This window comes from Geospiza fortis, unplaced genomic scaffold (assembly GCF_000277835.1).
Source record: "Geospiza fortis unplaced genomic scaffold, GeoFor_1.0 scaffold131, whole genome shotgun sequence".
NCBI classification, from domain to species: domain Eukaryota; kingdom Metazoa; phylum Chordata; class Aves; order Passeriformes; family Thraupidae; genus Geospiza; species Geospiza fortis.
The window spans coordinates 537,910-558,803 of record NW_005054391.1 but is presented as its reverse complement, the minus strand read 5'-3'; the positions used below and the strand labels follow the sequence as shown (position 1 = coordinate 558,803).

Genomic DNA, 20,894 nt, shown 5'->3' with positions numbered 1-20,894 from the left:
AATGTCTGTTTATAATGTCATGTCAAATTAAACTAGTATTTATTTTGCCTGGATGAAAGCCACAAGTAGCCTGAATTAACCTTAAGAAAAATGTTGAGATTGCAAAAATACTGAGGTCAATATAGCAAACAGTTCTCTGAGTACTGCAAATGCTGTTTTTGCAGTTTAAGTCCAGCTCTCTTGGATAAAACAGTGAAAATGTCTCTCATCAGTTTTCCATTAATAGAAAGTTTGATATTCATGATTTTATTTTCATGAAATAGAAGTAATAAAATGGTAATGTCTTACCCTTAGTGGTGGAAAAGATCTTGTAACAAACCCCAGAAGATTATCGCAGGGGGGAGCCTGATAATATTTTTTTATGCTAATTCTGGTTTTGCAGTGGGAGTGAATGATGTCATCCTGTCTCCTCCCACTGTGTAAACTATGCTCGTGTCAAAGTGTTGCTGCCTCTTGTCACAGAGAGAACGGTTCCCTTAAATGCAGCTGCAGTACTTCTGTGTGATACCTGTCAGAGCCATTCCCAGTGCGAGGTTGGGTTTGTGACCATGATGTCAAGATTTGTCTGTCTTCTTTTCTGTGGATATATTGCACTAAACCTGGGAAATACTCAGAAATTGCCAAGAGGCAAGTAGCTATGAACAACTTTCTGGGGGTTTGTTTGTTTTTCTGCTGTGGGACTTCGGGGGTTTTTAAAGCCTGTGTTTTGTTGTGGAAATTTGCTTTCAACATGTTAGAAATGATTAAGGGTAATAGACAAGATGAAAGAAGGTCAAGGAAAAGGGCAAATCCAGGTATAACAGCAACCTTAAAGCTGTTGAATAAAATAAGCTCAAAAGTTTTTATGGTATCTTGTGACTCTAGTGAGAATTATCATGACAAAGTTACTGTATTTAATGATTTTGTAGTGATTTGAACAGCAGTGTGCAGGTCTGTGGTTTGGTATCTTAAAGACAATATGACTTGGAGGCACCCTGTGTTGCTGGTGGAAGATTTCAGTTCCGTCTTTGAAAGAACTTGTATACTTTCCCTTTATATCTATCCTAGCAATTCAGTAGGAATTGACTAGTGTTGGTCAGGTTGCATGCATTTTGAGGGAGAGAAATAGGATTGATTAAAATTTATACAAATAGAAAAAACCCTCCAAACCTCTGTGAATATTGTTTAACCATTCCTTTCTCCCAGAGTCTGGAAGTACAGTAGACTTGCAAAGCTGGCAGTGATCTCTTCTTCTCCTTGGTTATATGACACACGTAACATTGGCATTTTAATAGTATTTTATTGTTTACTGCAGGAAGAGCAATCATAGCATAAAATTAAAAGAATATTTCTCTATCTGGATGGTAAAACACTTTGTAGTGCCTTGGCATTCAGGCAGCAGTTTCACAACTGTTTCTGTGCTGCACGTATTGCTCTCACTTTGTGGCAGTGCTTGCCTGAGTCCACTGTGCTTTGTAATGCATTTCACATCTGCATTCTCCTCCAGCCACCAGCATTTAGAAGAACCTGTGATTGTTATGAGAGTGTTTATTAAGAAATTAGCACTTTGAGGGCTTCCTAGGAGATTCTCTTTCATAGAAAGGAATAAAAGGAATTTGGGGGAGTAGAGGTGATTTTTCATCCCCACCCCTCTTTAAGATACTTTTTTTCCCCAAAATTTCATTATTTTTCTTTCTTTCCTATAATGATGTTCTTTTGAAATTATCTTTCTTTTAATCGCATCTTCTGGAGCCAATGTGGAGATTTTTGCTGGTAATAGTGGAACAGTGTGTAGTCTGCAAGTAACAGATATGCAGTTCAAGTCAAGCTAACTCTAAGAATTTAGTTTTGTCAAAAAAGGACTTAAGAGAGGATTATGTTGACCAGACAGGAATCTTGTATGTGTTGCCTAGACTGAGGGAAGGAACTTTTCCAGTGCTTGCCTTTTTAAATGATTTCACTGGACTTTCTGCTCACTACTGTAAAATAATGGCTCTAAGTTTATGCTAACTGTGAAATTCAGACAAAGCTTCTAATCCACTGCAAGATTAACTCTGGCATGCATTTTTTCTGTCCTAAAATAACATTGCAGAAGTGAAGTTCTGTTTGCCAAGTGCATAAAACTGCAGGTGGAAACTTCATTTCTTTTCAGTGAAATAACATTTTTAAGATCCTCCCATTGCAGTGTGGCAACATCAGTCTATTCTTTTGTTTGTAGCTGCCTCTCCAGTTACTATTTTCAAATAATTGCATTGAAAAAGCAAGTGTATTAAAAGCAGTACTTAGCTGCTATCCAGAAATGTTTGAAGGATTGTCTTCTACAGCAATTTCTTGTTTGATAGGGACTACTTTTTTTTCCTAAGGAAAGAGAATATGTGGATCTTAAAGTGTTTTAAAAATGAAAATATGTACTGGTAATATTCTGTTTTAAGAGGACTTCTCTGCCTTGCTCTGCATGCTTAAATTCCAGTGAACTCCTGTGCTCCTTAAGTCCCAAAGTATGTAACTGAGGTTTCAGAGTCGCCCTTGCTCTCTGGGCAACAGTGGAATCAAGTTCATAACTTGAAGGAGAGCAATCTGGCCAAACTCGCTTTCTGGTGGTGCAGGTACTTGTGGGAACAGGTTATCAGAATAAATCTTGCCCTTACCAGCACTTTGCAATTCTAGTGCTCCAGTCTTCTCTCCCAGAGGTGGAACGCATTGACCCCGTGTCTCATGGACTGAGATTTCCTTTCACTGGTACAAGGTGGAAGGAACATCTTGCCTCCTGCAGCTGCAAAGGAACAGAGCCAGCACAGTGACTTCCAGAGCTGTTTGACAGACTGTGTGCAAATGTGCTGGTCAGGAGGCTGGAACACAAATTGTTCCCTTTTCCCATATATTTTTGTACTTTCACCTCCACATGTGTGTGTTTTACTAGGATAAAAAAGAAAATATTATTGCTGTTCTCAAAAGTGTTTTTTTGTTAATGAATTCTTTCATTGTTTTGACATCAAAGATTAAGGTATTGTTGGAGGAATAATAATGATAAGTAAAGACAATATAATTGGGAAAGGAAGGCTGGTGGGTAATGTGTTCTAGTATGAAGGCAGTGGTTTTTACAAATATGTCTGTGTTTCATCTGGGGGATCAGCTGCTAAGAAAATTCTGCAGTCAATGCCTTTGGATACTGAGTGAGGGATCACAGAACACCAGAGTGAGAGATGGTGGTACCATTACAGATGACATTTCATCCAGCATTTCAGCAGCTGTCTGTTCAACTTTGTCTGGTCTCTAAAGTTTTCTTCTGATTGGAATTTTTCTACTTTTTTTGTCTCTCTCATTATGACATTATGCCAGTGCCACCCAACATATATGATTCTAAAGTTCAACACTGTTGTTCTTTATTGATGGATGGAAACATGCTCTAATTTTTATGGTTCTGTATAACAGAAAAGTTCCATTCTTAAAGAGCTCAGTGTTGTCTCTCTAGACAGGAATTAAGTACAGACAAAAAGACTTCTCTTTAGAGAATGAGTTGGTGAGCAGATCATCCCAGACAGAGATGAGAAAACAAAGTCACAGAATCCAGAACAAACAAGTTACAGGACGTAATCCCCAAGACTGTACTGCCCTATAAACCGTGTTTCATTGTCATCTCTCCAGCTGGAGCCGATGCAATTGTTGAAGCAACAACTGAAGAATAAGTTCTTAGTGTTTGGTAAAACAGCATTTCATGTTTTTGATTTTGTCACTTGACTTTCCAGTTACAGCACAGAGGCTCATGAAAATGTGGTTTTTCACTAAAATCTCTGTTTCTGATAGCTTTGTCTATCTTCATGTTCTGTTTTACTTTGTTAGAGCTGAAAAGAATTTGGGGTTGATCATCCCTTCTTATAAAATTTCAGTTTTAGGAAGTTATTTAAAAAAAGAGTCTCAATTTTTTTTCTGGTTTGGTTTTTTTTTTTTTCAGGGGATTTTTGACATATTTCTGACCACTGTGGTTTTCCTACTATTTGAATTAGTCATCAGGTACAGTGGAATTCAGGTCCATCCTGGTTCTACTTTCCAGGACTCAGACCTATCCTACTCTGCTGTCCAGGAAGGGCTCAGGAAACCCTAATTTGGCTTTCTCCTGGTTGCTGTCTTCTTAGGGGAAAAGAATATGGACTTGACATGTCTTAGGGGACCATGTGAAAAAGCCTGATTTACAAACTCCTGTAGAGAAAAACAGATCCAAAACTTCCTTGTATCTACAGTTGTCAGCAGTGGGGTTAAGTGGGAAAAATAATTGTTTTGCACTGAGGATTTGTTTCTTTGTTTGGAAGTCCTGAATATGTTTGGTCTGATATTGTAGATATCTACTAGCTAATATTTGTACTTAAGGTAATTGTAACTGACATCTCTTCTAGAGTGAATGCTGTATTTACAGTAGACTCCCAAACTTTGACATTTGAGAAAAGGAGTAGACTAATTTTATTCCTAGCTAAGTTTGCTGGCTGTGCTGTGTGACATAATACATCTTACTAAGCAGAGCATGTGTTTTCATTTACTAGTGTCAAACAGTTCAAACAATGTAGAGTTATTTCAATGTATCACAGTTATTATATTGCAACAGCCAAACTTTAAACTTTTGTGCTGCCCTCTCCTTTCGTGCCTTTGGTAGCTGTAGGGTGGCAGGGCAAAAACTGTCAGACAGGGAGAAGTCTCCAGGAAGTTGTGGGTTTTGAGCATGCAATGAAGCTGGCATATCAAAATATCACAAAAGGATTGAAATGACATGTGGTTTATATGTTACTGTCCCCATGGTTTATAAAACATCTTTCTGGGAACTATTTTTCAAAATGCACAATGCATTAACCTTTAAAAGACGTTTTTGTGAAGAAGAGACAGTTTGAACTACATTATTTAGCTTCATTTTTTGTTGTGTCTGGAAAAACAAGTGCAAAATTAATTGGGGTTTTTTGTGAAATATTTTTCTTATGTTTAATGACACACAAGTGACAAGTCCAACAGAAAATTTAAAAGGTATCCTTTATCTGGTGTAATAGAGTGACAAGGGTTTTCAGTCACTAGATATGTCATGGCAAATTTGGCTGATTCTTGCTGAGAGTGAAAACAGCCCATAAGAATGTAACAATTATAGCAGTCCATTTAATCAAAACTATCTTATCATGCAGACAGTTGTGTCCTAGGCTTGCACATAAACATATCAAAACCCAGTACTGAGTGTCAGGCTTCTGAGTTCAAAGATAATCTGTAATACCAGAATTCCATTTTTGTATTGGCACATGCAGCGGTGCAACATTGTGATGATACATGTGGGTGGATTCTGCCAGAATTAAATTCCACTGCATATGAACGCCTCCAAATGATCTCACTGCTGGGTAATCTATATAACCTTCCACCTCTTCATTTTAATTTTCGTGTTCCCAAGTATCTCTTTTCAAACCTTTCTTTTCAGCTCTCCTCCATATAATCTTTGGCTTTAGCTGTTCCAGAATGACGAGCTAAATAATTCACTTGAGAGGAGAGCTGTAGGCTAAATCCTGCTGCTGCTGTGGGGCCAGACCCACTGTATATGGATGGTACAGTCTGTGTATCTGTTGAGCGATGATACAGTGAATGGACAAGGGGTTTGAGCCTTCTTTGGACCTTTTGGACTCACCAGGTGTGCACTGCACACTGCATGTGGAAACGAAAACCTCTGCCTGCCCCAGGGGGAAAAGATGGCTAGCAGTGACCTGCCATAGTCAGAACTCTTCATGCAGCTCCTAGTGGATTTATTTTCCTTGGGGGAATTCAAGTGCAGACTTGAAATTGTTTGTGAGCAAGACAAATCTGTTGCTGTGGAGCATTCTTGACTGCTGCCTTTTACAGAAGACAGCTGGAGACCTCCTCACTGCCATGGTGGATCTTGGTGAGAACAGAAGCAGGTATTCATGTTCTGGACAGCCTGCAGCCTAAAATAGGGGCCATTAGCATAACAGCCCAGTCTGCAATGTCTTCCTAAGTGAAAAGGGCAGCTGGAAACAGGCCAGATCCTACTCAGACTTGTTTGACAGGCCTTAGTTCAAATGGTCTTACTTAAAAATTGTTTTTTCTACCATACAGGATAACGTGTATGTAATGCTAGTTTGCATTGTGAGATACATGTTTGCCTTATTGTGCTGTGAGAATGGTGCTTGTGAAGATGACTGCTGGCAGCATCATGAATGAAAGTGTTCTGTGGGCAAGCCTGGGCCAACTTTTCTGCCATACCTCAAAACATAACAATCATGTGCCATTTTACTCTGGCTACATCAACTCTAAACCTCCTCACTTGAGCAAACCAGTGTGTGTCATATCAAGGGGAAGAAAAAACAGGTTAAGTTTTGAACCACCAAGTGAATTTCTACTGTTCATGAAGTCAGGATTGTAGTTATGGTCACCAGAATTGAATGCTTTTGCACTCACTGCTTCACCAAAGTGATGTCATCAGAGTGTGCAGGTATCCAGGCAAGGTTGTGGAAGGATGGTTGCATTAAGAATATCAACACAGAGTCTTCACCCATTCAGAGCTGCTGAATAAAATGCTGGTAAAGAGTTGAGGCTCTAGCTGTGAAGATTCTAGACCTAAAGGCAAGGAGGTAGAGAATGCTCTTCTCTGAGAGGAAAACTACTTTCCTCCCAGTCTGGAGGGAGCTTTACTGCACTTCTTCAGAGGTTGGTAGACAAAATATAATACTTTAGAGTTCTTGCTGATGTCCATCACTTTGCAATAATTTAGTATTGTTTACAGCATCTTCTGGAAGAAAAATAAATGAGGCAAGTGAATCCATAATTTTTTAGGCTAATTGTAGCCATGGCTTGTGACGGCGGTCACAAGGGTTTTGGGGTGATGGAAGAGATGTAGATCTTTGACTCCATTACAGAAGGCTTGATTTACTATTTTATTATATATACATATACTATACTATACTAAAAAGAAAAGGAAAGGAGAGCTTCCAGAAGCTGCTAAGCTAAGCGAAGAAAAGTAAAGAATGATAACAAACCAGCTCTCTCGGGCTGTGTCCGAGAGATCTCAGTTCTAGATTGGCCATTAACTATAAACATCCAAGCTGTGCCAATCCAGACAGACCTGTTGCATTCCACAGCAGAAGATAACCTATTGTTTACATCTTGTTGCTGAACTTCTCAGCTCCAGCAGGAAAATCCTAAGAGAGGATTTTTCATAAAAGAAATGTCTGTGACAATGGCTCTTATATTAATACTGTTTACCTCGAACAAACATGTCATCAGGGTTCCATGTGAATAAATCCACTTTGATAAAACCCAACTTAATGACGTGCCTAAACCTCTGCATGTGATTTGATTTTTGTTTATTTTGTGTGTGTATAGGGTGTGCTAACACTAGGGTGTCACTGCATGTACTTAAAAAGAAATTGCAATTCTATACTCTTTCTCAAGTTGAAGAGTTGATGGCAAAATGGATTCTCAGAGTATGAGGGAATTATTTTTTAGGGCTATTCCAGCATTTTAATATAGTTCAGAGGTGTTGCATTATTCTTAAAATCTACTCAGGAATAGCACGATTCAATAGAGTGGGAAAAGATTCTTTCCAATCACCTGCAGTTGTGGCATTAGTCTATGAATCTATAAATGGCCACAGAATGCTTGATATGAGTTTACATAATTAATACTTGGGAACCTGGCCAATTTTAAAAGACTGAGAGGTATGCAGGATAACATTATTTTTAAACTCACATTTAGAAAAGACTTCTTCTATCAGCCGCTTGCAATATCTGCTTTATATTAATTATTCACTTCATTTTTCTTTCTGTGATGGAAATGTCTGGAGTAATTTTAGAACACATAAAATTGTGGTTGGTTCAAAAATACAAATATGTATGCTTGAAATGTCCCAGAAGATCATTTTCTGACTCCAAAGTTAAAACATTTTCTGGCAATTTAGATTACCTCATTAGCACAGTTCAAGCCTATACATGAACAAGAAAAATGCACACTGAGAAAATCACAAGACTTTCAGACTTTATCGCTTATCACTGTTCTTTTGAAAGCTCAGTGTCAGAACAACATGAACAAACACACTGACAACAAAGGCATGGGTGCAATAGTCTGAAAGTTGATAACAGATTGAGCTTTGGGATAGAAATAATAGAAATAAAACTGCTGTCTGACCTGAACGTTTTGGCAGAGTTCCATTCTGTGGCTCATGCAAACACTGAAGTTGTTGGATTAAATGGCAGGGCAGAGTTTCTATTTATAGCACAGTGTGCAGCTTGTTTCACAGTCAGGGAAGTGGCTGCAGTCAGTCTTAAGAACCATGAATTCCCTTGGTTTGATGGAGAGCTGACTCAGGTAAAAGTGGTGAGGTTTCATATTCAGCTTGAATCAATAGGTCTCCTTCTTCTGTCATAAAGCTGATTAAGAGACATTTACTGTGTGAACATGACTATGAAATTGCTTCACAGTGGCAGCTCGTCATTTGCTACCTTACAGATGAGCATCAGCTTTTAGGTATGATCTGACATGCACCAATGCTGTATCTCTTCAGCAATCCTTCCTGCTCTTTGGTATAATTACAAGGAACACAAAAACTGGCAATTCTAATAGAAATGTCTTCTTGCTTCTGTTGGTTATTCAGTGCTCCTTAGTAGCTGAATCTGATGTAACTCGGTGTTATGGAATAGGAGGTTATTTATGTCCTTTGTTGATCAAGTCTGTATAGACATAAATAAGATTTTTTTCCCCAGAAGATTAGAATACTAATCATGCAATCAATTTTAACTGAAGAGCTTCTTTTGAATTGTTGGCAGATTTGGGGATTTTTGCTCCTAACAGAAAATCTGTACTCACCTTGCACACAAGTAGCCAAGTCATGAGTGTGATTTGACACAGACTCTCCGGTACACTGAGGCATTCGCGTGCACACACAAAGGCAGTGTGGGATCTTGCTCATTGGCTTTTGGTAAATGCATTACACAAAAAATTATCTCTTTTAATCTTTCGCATTTTCATCAGTCCCCTGTACTCTCACAATTTTGGTAACGTGATCAAATAGCAGTTGATAAAAGCATTAGTATGTTGCTAATGTACAGCCATGAATTCTTAGAAAGCAGCTTCTCAGTAATGTAACAGATGTTTATTGTGCTCCATTTCCACTCAGAAATACTTAGAGCAATTAGCAGGGGAGATCATATGCTATTATTATACTTATTTGAAGGCAATGTGAGCTTGCTCATAGTATTAAGGATGAAGAAAAGTTAAATATAGGGAATAGATTATATAGGGAATAGATAATCTCATTTATGCCCTGTTGAATCTTCAGACATTGTGAAGAATTTTTTCCATGACATGGCCCTTCTAGATCTTTTTTCAATAATTTGTTTTTGTAGTATTAAAACACATGCCAAAAAGCTGGCACAGGGAAGACATCTCATGTAAAAACTCTGAAGTCGTGAAGCATTATTTATGTGCTTAATACACTCTTAAGTCAGAGAGCATTCCTTGGGAATTAATGTAATCTACTGCACACTGGGTTCCAAGATCAGTAATGAGAGAGACATAGTTTCCTACATGCCATAAATTCTCCATGAGCATTTGGATAAATGCCTGAGAGAAGTACAAGTAAAAGTGCAAAGTCAGGCCTACAAAGATTGCTTAGCTAATGGTGTGCATAGGTGTATATGCCCCTATTCCACCCCAAAGTTTTCATAAGCCTTCCTTTTGTGTAGGTGATAGTATTCTTTGTTGGCATTTTTCTTTCAATGAAACACCAGCTGGAGAGTTTATTTTAAAAAAGTAATATAGACATAGGAAGATAGAGAGATTACTTCCTGCAGCCTTCTTTCATCTCTGTAGATAAAAGGCAACATGGTGAAAATAGAGCAGGTGATGTAACAGATAAAGAATTTGGAAATATAGTCAGAGAACATAAACTCTGTGCCATGTCCTGGGTAGGAAAGGAAATATGTGGGAGAAAAGATGAAACACCTTCATTATCAAAAAATAAGTATTTGTCTTATCTTAGTGCTCCATTAATCATAGACATAGCTTTTATTTTATGTCTGGTACACTTACTAGGCTTGGTGTCCATTATTTTCTGCTATCCACTGATTTAGTGGATAGCAGATTTGGTGGAAGCATTTACTTCATATTTTAGTTTTCTTAAGATGAGTTAACAATGCCTCTGTTTCACAGTGTGTTCATAAAGCTGAAAAAGAATTTCTGTCAAATTTAGGAATTCTAAACGTATGACGTATTTATTAGTACTTTTAAAATTGAAGATGTAATTAATTGCTTCTTTTCTCTAGATGTGTTTGAACTGTAGGATCTTTCCTTTGATCTCTGCAAACTCAAAATGTGGAACAATATAGAAGAAGATTAAAAGGATCACCTCTGATTTTTCGTAATCTGTTGGGGTTTTTGTTGGGTTTATTTTAGAGTAGTAGTAAGAAGCCAGGTCATCAGTCCTGAGATCTGTCTCATCTAATGGTGCAAGATGAGATACATTTTCCAGCTGGGAAAACTATGTGCAGTTGGAATCAATCCTTATAGGACTGGGCTGGATCCAGCAAGTGTCATAGACATGTGTGAGAACGTTCAGTTTGGAGACCAGGAACATAAGCAAAACCACTTTATTTTGACTGCTCTTTTGGAAACATAGGGCAATTTTTTAAAGTTTACATTTTGTTTGTTTGTTTGTGTCTACAGCTTTCTAAACCAAAGGAAAGTAACTGGCTAAAAGCTTTGTTGACTCCATTGACTAGCCAAAATCATAGTTGTCCAAGCCCAATAGAATTTAATATTTCAGTACTGCTTTTGTTACTGACAGAGTTTTCTTACTCTTTCTGAGTTTAGCATTTGATATGCAACACTGCCCAGGAATCCTTATGTGTGCTTCAGATATTTAATTGCTTTATCATCTGTCCACTCCTTAAAAGTGGGGGATTTATTCCAAAGTTAACACAGAATATTGCAAACGCCTTTGCCAAGTGCCATTCAGAGCTGTTAATCCTTGCTCTATTTGAAGTCCTGTATGTCTTGGGTGTTATTTGGAGCAGAGAACACAGGTATTTTATGTGATCATATGTGGGTTGCAGTGCTGGAAGTGGAAAATCATTGTGGCTTCAGAAATGGATAATCACATTCCATTTCCGTATTTTTGCATATTATTTTAAAGATTGTTGCTTCAATTATACCCAGCGTAGTGGGGGACTTATAAACACAATGTCACCTATTTCTGAATGGGTGTCAGCATCTAGATTGTTTTCCTTCAATTCCAAACCAGGTAATTATGGACAACTCATCTGCTTCTATTCTTTTCCACAACCCAAGTTCTTTCCCCAGTGTGCACAAAGCACAAAACATTCTCCCTCACTGAAGTGAGTATAGAAATTACACTGGATGTTGCTCAAGATCCAGAAAGAGCTTCTTAAGCAATATCAAAGAGGTATCAAAAGGAACTTTGGACTTTTAACCACTGACTGCTATTCTTTGAGCCCAGTTTTCTATCTCCCGTGTAATGGTGGCATTCAGTCTGCATTTCTCCAGTCTGACAGGAAGGATACCTGTGGAAATTGTGCCAAAGTTGAAGTAAATGATGTTCACCCCTTTCCCATTGTATGCAAAGCCAGGAATAACATTACAGAAGGCAGCAAGCTTTGCCAGACAGGCCGGCCTTGGTAAATTTGCTCTGGCTGTTCCAAATCACCTTCTTGTTCATCATGTGCATAGATGGGACTGTTCCTGGTGACTGAGCCTAGGGACAACAGCTTGCAGTTTCCTGGATGCTCTCTCTTGCCTTTACTCAGTCAATTGCACTGAGATATTTTTCTCTTCTCCGTAACAAATATTACTTCTCCCTGGCAATTCTCTTACGGTTATCTATATACTGAAGAGACCATGCCTAATTGGATTTTCATTTTCTATGTCTTAGAGATAGGAAGTAGGATACTGGGATTCACACGGAGGAGGGCAGCCCTCCTTGAAGCTTTATGGTATATATTTAGATGTGCAGAACAAAAGTAGTAGCCTTCAGTTGGAAAAACAGTAATATTTACAAGGAAACATAGAGCTGAAATGGACTTCCTGAACTTATTTTGAACACCTTGTTCTTATTCCCAAGACAGTTTGTTCCAGAGTGTATCTCCCTGTATCAGTTTTCCAGGATCTTCTTGCTGCAGTTTGTCTCTTCTTTTCACAAATGTGGAGCAGAAGTAATTTATAATGCTTTTCCTCAGGGCTTGGTTTGTTTGCCATATATATTTGGATACTGTTTTCATATTTATCTATGTACTTTTTCTCTAAGCTCAATGACTTCTGTTTTCTCAGGCTTCTTTCCTGGGCAATATACTCTGTACCTCTAGTCATTGAATTTGATTTTTTTCCTGAATTTATCAAGATGGTCTGTTTTGCAGTGCTCTATATATTGATCCATTAGTGGATGACAAACTATGTATTTATCCATTAGTGATAAGAGATCTTTTTAGAAGTGAGAACTAACATAACAGGACTGGGATCCATTTCTTCAGATTTAAAATAGAGAAGGTAACAATTTTGAAACATACCTAGACATGTTGGGGATTCTGAGACTTATAGATTAATTTACAACTAAAGGGTTAGAAGTACATGTTGGTTTCAAATTTATTTGAATAAATCTTGTAAATCCTCCTAGCTGTCTAAATACTTCTGTCTTTAAGCAGGTTTGTCCCTAAAAAATAACCATGTGCTTAATCAGAGAAGGAGGTAAAACAAAGTTAGCTTAAAAAACATCTAACCCAATGTGACAGAATACTCAGCTAAAGACTTGCTCCTTCGTTTGCTTGGATTATGGCAAATAAGGTAATACTTATCACACAAGATGATTTCAGTGTATGACTACCTATTTTGTTCTATTAATGCAGATAAACATGCAAATTTCAATTTATTACTGCTTGAAGTTTTTTTAACTGTTGATTTGGAGCTGCCTTATTGTTACACAGTAGAATTTATACTTTCTTGCTGTTGGTTATTTTGATATTCTTCTTTTATATGATTCCTCCCAAAGTGTTTCAAAAGATCCCCAGATGAGTAGTCACAGAGTGAAAAAAAAATTAAGTATTATGATGTAATAAATGGTGATGACATGTAAGGAATAGACTCTAAATTGGCTGTAGGAAATGAGTTGTTGAGCTTTTCCTACTGAGGAGAGGTTGTTAAAGAAAGTCCCTGATTTTATCCAACTGATCAACTCTAAAGTATGACCACCTTGTATGAGGCCAGGTCCAAAAAACACATTTCTCTTTTGGTGTTTGCATTGGCTGATGCTTTGTAAAGGGTTAACAAAGAGAGATAGACCTAGAAAATCTGTGAGACTCTCCTTGCTCTGCACAGTCTTCTGCTTGCCTTTACTGAATATATTTATGCAGAATCTGTCAGGTTCTTTGGCCAGGACACAGTTTTCTCCATAGCCTAGCCTGGGTGGAGTTGCCTTGGACTTGTTTCCTTGGACAGGAGAAAAAGCCAGGATTGGAAAGACAGCTCTTCTGGGCAAGATGCAGTCAGTGTCTCATCAGCTCTCTCCAGGTGAAATTACATCCTGAAAAATACATACCAGGCCAATCTGGAAAAAACAACAACAAATAATGAGCTTTGAGAGTAAAGCCAGGGGAACAAGGCCCTGGATAACCTAAAGACATCAGATTAAGCTTTATCCTGCTACAAATAAGTGATCCATAATCTAAATTGAAATAAAAGTTTCAGGTTTCTTTTTTAACAAGTAGTTTTTGTCTTGCCCTTTTAAATTTGTGCACTGTTTATTTTAAAAGTGTTATCTATCAAAAATTATTCAACTTAAAGGAGTTTCAAAGGACATTATGCATTTAAAATAATGAATAGGCTTGGTTTTGGCCCTATCCTTCAAAAATGCTGAATTGTTCAGTGTTGAATTTTATAAATTTTTACCATCAAAAACCAAACTAAGTTTACTAACTGGACACATAAAGGAGCTGAATTTTCTGAGGTTCAAAATAAAAATTAAACAGAATCTCATGAGAGGAGCCAGGGTCAGGTTCTTTTAAATCACACCAAAGAAGTTTTCAGAGGTCTAACTCCTCTTCCCTTTTCCATCAGAGCTGCAGGCTTGGTTATTTTCAAAGAGCAGTTTTCTTCCTTGTTTCAGTTTCTTCCTTGTTTTCAGTTTTGTTTTGTATTTTAATAAATAATGAAAAATGACCTGCAGAATGGAAGGTGGAATTGGGGGTTGGACCACTGAAATGGAATCCCAAGTTTAAACCCAGACTGTTTTCAGCTTTTCACCCTAAAAATAAGGACAATTACTTTACTAAGTCAACTAAAAAGTAATTTTAAACCAACATGTTTAAGGAACCTTGTGAAGGAGACAGTGATAAAGATGGAAGTGGAACTTCAGTGAAGTTCTTGAATGACCCAAAAACTGGCGAAACAGATGGCAACATTTGAGCAATGGATTTCCTTTGTACAATGGTTGCTGTAGCTACATAGAAGCTGGAATTGCTAATAACTACATCTTTACCTCTGCATTGACCTAACTGGTCCTAAAGTACTAATGAGTACGGCTCATTCACTCAGTCCTGAACTGCAATATTCACTAGAGAGGGATTGGCAAAATAAGTTTTAAAACCTTGTCATTTTGTAATATAAATGCTCTAACAATTCTCCTTCAGAAGTATATGTTTAGTTTATAACATTAAAGAGCAGCATATTTTTGATTAGCATGAATAAAACTAAATGTGCATAGCAACTGGAGGGAAAGGTGTGTAACCTTGAAATAGTGCTGTGAGAAAGGACACAGGAAGGGATGGGGCTGCCCCTGGGCCCTCACAGGGCACCTCTTCCTTTTGGCTCACTACCTTCAGCTGAACACCCATATTGAGGAGTTTCCCTAGTGCATATTTCAGCTACTCCTGAAATTCCTATTCGTTTAGTAGTGAATTTCTTCAGTATGTAATTCACTATTCATTTAGTAGTGAATCTCTCTATCATTTAAATTACTAAAATGCCCCCAGATATGAAAGAGATATGGAAGGAATTACAGTTTATGCTATTTTATTTGCTGTGTGCATTCTGTTAAGAATGTTGATACACTTAAGAAAAGTTGCCCTCTTTGAAATGAAAGTAGTTTGAAGGTGTAAGTTGAGAGCTCAAGGGTTTGGTTTTTGTAGATAGACATGTTTGTTTTTGTTTTGCACAGTTGCATGTTGACAGTCAATTCTTCCGAAGCAATGTTAGACTTGTGTAGGCATAATAATACTTTGAAAAAAAATGATTGGGGAACTTCATTTGCAAATGACAAAACTACATGCAAGGCTGTTAGCTCACCCTCCCCGAAAAAGATATTCTTGGTTCCCCTCTTCATATGGCACCTACTTTCATCATCCAGAGTATTTGTGAGTTTGAATTTCACAGCAAGGGACCTTAGTGTTTGATGTAATCTATTACGAGAAAGGATCCTCAGCTATCTTATTGGAGAGTGCAAAGACAGATTTTCGGCAGAAGTGCAGAGTAATTTGGCAAGAGGCGCTAGACACAAACTGGAATATGGGAAATCCCAGTTGGATATTAGGACTTTTTTTTTTTTAACAGAAGTATGCTAAGCACTGAAACAGATTACCCCAGAGATGTTAAGGAATCTGTGTCCTCAGAGGTGTTCAAGACTCAGCTGGATGCGGCCCTGAGCAACTTGAGGCTTTGAGAGGGAGTTGAACTAAATGACTTAGAGAAGTTCCTTCCACCCAAAGTTATTCCATTATTCTGTGCTTGTGGCTGCTTTAGAAGTGTGTCTTGTCTATTGTAGTACATAGAAACAGAACTATTTTTAAATGTTTTCCATTTTAAGATATATTTGGGTTGCAGCCAAACAACCAATATTTCTCCATGTTTGGCAGCCAAAATAAATACAAAAACATAAAAGAGCAGAAAATAAAAGTTTCATAGTTTTAGATTATCATTGAAAGCTTGCCTGGTGGTACTATGACACCAGATTTGGAAAAATCAAAGCACTGCTGTGAATGATTTGAATAAATGAGGTAGTGCTCACAAATAGATGGTGCTAATATATTTTCATAAGGCACACTTCATTTGTCTAGCACTCTGGGAGGCAGTGCTGGGTCTTGCCTTCATGCCCCTTAAAATCTTTGAAATAGTGGAAAATAAACAGTTTCAATGTAAGGCAAAAGGAATTCTGGCAACAAAGCCAAATTTGCTGTAATACACTACAGCTGTATTCACCCTCTAGTTTTGTAGGGTAGAGTTCAAGGATCCTCACTCTATGGATAAAAACAAAAAATAGGACTGTATTTGATCACAAGAGACCATGCACACCTACAGCACGCAGTAGACTCTTGGTATGCATGAAGGTAACATCTAAACTTTTAAAAGTTTCAAAATATTCCTGCCTTTGTCTCCTGTTGCCTATGCATTCCAGCTAGCCAAACTATGGTGCTTCCTGCTGGATTCTTTGGGCCATTGGTAGCTATTCTCTTCTTTCTGAAGAGCTGGTGGTGGCTGGTCCTCTGATGACGCAGCTGATTTGTTATTAAGCTGGTTTTCATTCCCTCCTAGTATAGGCAGACTCCTTTTCTCAGAGTGATTCTGACACTCCAAGTGCTCTGATGCACTTAATGTTGTGCTTTGACTTCAGATGTGCTTTGCACAGTTTCTCCTGCTGATCTTGGCCATCAGCTGACTTTTGTTGAAGAGAATGCTTGCAGATCAGTGTGGAATTTCTGTTGGCAAGCATGGCGGGAAAGATTGTGTTTCAGAGGTAGCTATAGATCTCAGAATCTTCCATTTGGAAATGGCCTCAATGTAAAAGAATTGCATTACAAATGCAAATTCTTAAGACCAGGGTTTCACTAATAAATGCCAAACCCTGACACAAACGAATGGAATTAGAGGGCATCTAGTTTATCATTTGAGTCTTTCATCAAGGTGATGCAGGGAAAAAAGGTCTCCTGGAATCCTAATACAAAAAACTGTTTTCTCAAAATCAAATAGATTCTTATCACAGTATCATAAGAGTTAAGTTCCTATGATTTCCCTTGTCTATTCAATTATACTTAATGAATATTTATCTGAGCGATGACTAAAAGAGACATATTAATTAGAATGAGATTGCTTTCCTGGTTAATTGTTCAAAACACTGTGAGAGCAGCACAAGTGAAATCTATATTGTTCATACACTGCTGGGGGCAATCCCCATTTACCAAGATAATTTACATATCATTTGTGTCTGCCTTGCTCCAGGCTGGCCCTCTCTTGATTAGACTGGCAGTGTCTGTGCAGCATGTAGGATTGAGCTCTCCTCGTCCTTGGTTGCTTCACTTCTGTTTGTACACTTCCAAAAACTGGTCATTTATTGTTTTACCAGTTAATATTCATCCCTCATTCTTACTGATTCTGGAATGCACACAGCCCATGAAGAGGAATGTGGTTTAGTCATATGAAGTGTGGCATCTGTGTTGTTGCTTTAGCAGTTATTTTCCCTGAAAAACACGTGGCCAAATTAAAATGAAGAAGGAGATTCGTCTGCTTGCTCTTTGCTGCTCTTTGGGTCAGGTTTTAAAAAAGACAGGTCCTGCTTGCCTGACCTGATCTCCTCTTATGACAGGGTCACACGCTTACTGGATGAGGACAAGGTTGTGGATATTGTGTACCTTCAGCAAGGCCAAATGCTGCACCTGTCTCATGACAACCCAAAGCTGCCTGGTGAGAAAGGACCTGGGTGTGCTGGTCACCAGCAGCTGAGCATGAGCCAGGGGGTATCCAGGTGGCCAAGAGCCCAGTGGAAGCCCATTTATCAGCAATAGTGTGCCAAGCAGAACCAGGGAAGTGGTCACCCCCCTGCACTTGGCACTGGTAGGGCTGCACTCTAAATCCTATATTAAGTTTTGGGTCCCTCTCTACAAGGAAGATGTTGAGGAGCTGAAGCATGTCCACAGAAGGGCCACAAAGCTGGTGAAGGGACTGGAGCAAAAGTCTGTGAGGAGTTGAGGGAGCTGGAGAAAAGGAGGCTTGGGGGACCTCATCTCTCTCTCTACAGCTGCCTGAAAGGAGAGTGTAGGGGCCAGCTGGGGGTCAGCCTCTTCTCCCGTGTAACAAGTGACGGGACAAGGACAAATGGCCTTAAGCTGTGCCAAGGGAACTTTAGGTTGGATACTAGGAAAAATATCTTCACCAAAACATGAAACATTGGAACAGACAGATGATGTTTGAGGCACGATCCTGGGAGGTATTTGAAAGTTGTGTAGATGTGGCATTTGGGGACGTGGTTTAGTGGTGGACTTGATAGTGTTGGGCTTATGGTTGAACTTGATGATCTTGATGGTCTTTTCCAATCTAAATAATTTTTTCTTAATGTTTTTTTCCTAAACTCTACAGGGACTCTGCAATACTTTTTGCCATCACTGTACTTAAAAGTAAATTAGAGGAAAATGACCTGCCCTGTCAAGACAGGGTGGTGAGGACAAGGATTTATTTTTAAAATTTCAAGTGCATCTTCTTTTCTTCTTTCCTGCCTTATTCTCTTAAGAAAAATATTATTCCTGTTTATTTTCTGCTAGAACTCTCTTCAATTTTAAAAGCTCTCTTGGTGATTTTGATATCCTAGGCATAAAAAAAGAGATCTAAAGAGTATTATCTCAAAGCTACTACTGTTTTGGGATCCCATTTAAACTTTCTAACTGCAGAAACCTCACTGAGTTTTAAGACTTTAAAAAAAATCAAGACTCTTTGTCACTCTAATTGACTGCTTATGGATAAACAATGGTATCCATCTAACTGAAATCAGTTGAACATAATCTTGATATAGAATTAAGTCTTCAAATTGATGTAAGGTATAACAGAGATACGTAGATACAATTGTGGGGGAAAATGGTTTAAATTATTGTAAATTTAAAATTAAATAGATGTTCTCTATTTTTTTTTAATGAGTTCAAGTTTGAAACTGATTAAGAAATTTATTCTGGAAATCAAATTACCATATTTGAATTAAGTTCTGTAAGTCATCTTTTATTCTTAGACATGAATACGCAATAGAGACCAGGAGACCATCATTTCAATAATGCTTAATGGGTTTTGAAGAATCCATAATTTAAACAGATGTAGCTCACTGACAGTCAGAGATAATAAACTTTGTTACCAGTTTTTACTAAGTATCTTTATTAAACCCATTTTGGGTATTTGAAGTGTGTTGTGTTTTCTTCCTGGTTTGTGCTATCTGGAGCCCTGTCAATATTCAGAGTTGCCGATCCTCAGCAGTCTTGTGTACTGAAAATAAATGAGCCAGGATGTCACGGAGGTTAGAAGCCACTGCCACCCCATGAAGGTGTTGCTCTGCTGAAAATGCCAGAGAACTGAGTTTTCTAGAAGCCTTGCAGTGTTCTGGAACCTGGCAGAGTTGCCTTCGGAAAATTGTGACAGTTTCCTGGCTGAATGATTTTTCTTGATCAGTCTTTAGATAAAGGAAGGGAGGCAGATGTTTTCCATCAATTTTACTTGTGTGCTTCTTTCTGTAAAGGGAAGAGGCATAAAGTGTTGGCTTAAGGCTTTACATTCTGTGTTGCAGACAACTGCAGATGCTCAAATCATCTACTAAAACAAAGTGAGGGTTTTGGTCTCTTGGCAACTCTAGTCATTAGAATTTCTCTAAAAAAAGCAGGGTATGTTGGGGTGATACCAGAGAACCAGTATGTGCTTGTCTAGAGTAGGTTGAATATCAGTCTGCAATTACAATTACTGAGAGAGAGAGAGAGAAAGAAAAGAAAGAAAGAGAGAGAGAGAAAGAAAAAGAAGGAAAGAAAGAAAAAGTTTAGTATCGCTCTGTCCTATTATTCAATGATATATTATTTATCATTTATCTCATAGTTGTTCTTCAGGATTTAGTTCCTGAATCAAAATGATTATCTGCGAAATTCTGTTTTCTCCTGATAAGTTCATTTCAACCCTCATGTTTGAACACATGCCTGAAAATCTACTGGGGATAAAAATTTATATTTTGAGAATGAGAATAGAAATAACAACACAAAATGTACTAGTCCAGTGCTGGTGTTGTAAGGTTGGGGGAAAGCCAGCATTTCAACAGTTCTGAAAATACGATAGGCCGAACAGTAACAAGGGAGTACTAAAATTGTACAAACCTAGGAAGGAAAAGGGAAAAGCCAATCCTCCCTTACCCCACCAAGAAGAAGCCAAAACGCCAACTTGTAGCCTAAAAAGTTATTTATTCTGTTGTGAAGTCATTGTCTGTTGCTACAAGTTAAATTTTTGCAGATGGATATACAAGATGTGTATCTTGTATACACATCCAAGATGTGTATCTTGTATATTACTTTATGTGCTGTTCCCCTGGAAACCATAAAAATGAATGTTTAAAAAGAATTTCTTCGTAGTTTTGAGTAAAGTATTTATGTTAGTTAGGTGTCCTAGTGTAATTCCAAATACAGAATTACATTTCCAGCCCAACATAGGGGAAAAAATTGTGGAAGATTTATTTGGATCTAGTTGCTGTTTATCCTCTAACATAATTTTTGGGTGTGATTAAGTGATTAACTTAATTTTACAACTTCATATTTTCTACTAAGAAGCAAAAAAAAAAAATCAAACCAAAAACTTGTACATTTCTCTCCTGTGGGTCCTACATATGGCTAACGCTACTATAACTCTTGCATTTAAAGTGAAAAACACTTGCATTTTTTCCACTTACTTCATGCATGGTTTTACTACTGCAATTGTAGATGTTAAAGCAAATGATAATGTTAAACTAGCAGAAAAACAGTCATGTTGGCAACCACTATTATGCATGACTGTTAGTTCAATTTATAAATACATTCTGTTTCCAGGGGACATCACCTATAAGAAATTTTTCAGTTGCATGCTATTAGCAAATTAAATTGTTATCTTGTCATGTTCCATTA

General features: G+C 37.9%; 1 protein-coding gene across 4 annotated transcripts in view; it reads left to right on the top strand.

The window, feature by feature from the left end:
* Positions 1-475: 475 nt before the first annotated feature.
* Positions 476-20,894, top strand: part of ABI3BP (ABI family member 3 binding protein) — a 136,263-nt gene continuing 115,844 nt past the window's right edge. For 3 of the 4 annotated variants that reach the window (XM_031060791.1, XM_031060790.1, XM_031060789.1), the window contains exon 1: positions 476-630. In XM_031060791.1, the coding sequence (XP_030916651.1) occupies positions 549-630 (82 nt within the window). In that variant the 5' untranslated portion in view covers positions 476-548. Of the gene's footprint in view, positions 632-20,894 lie in introns of all 4 variants that reach the window. The other variant, XM_031060788.1, reaches the window with a different exon arrangement.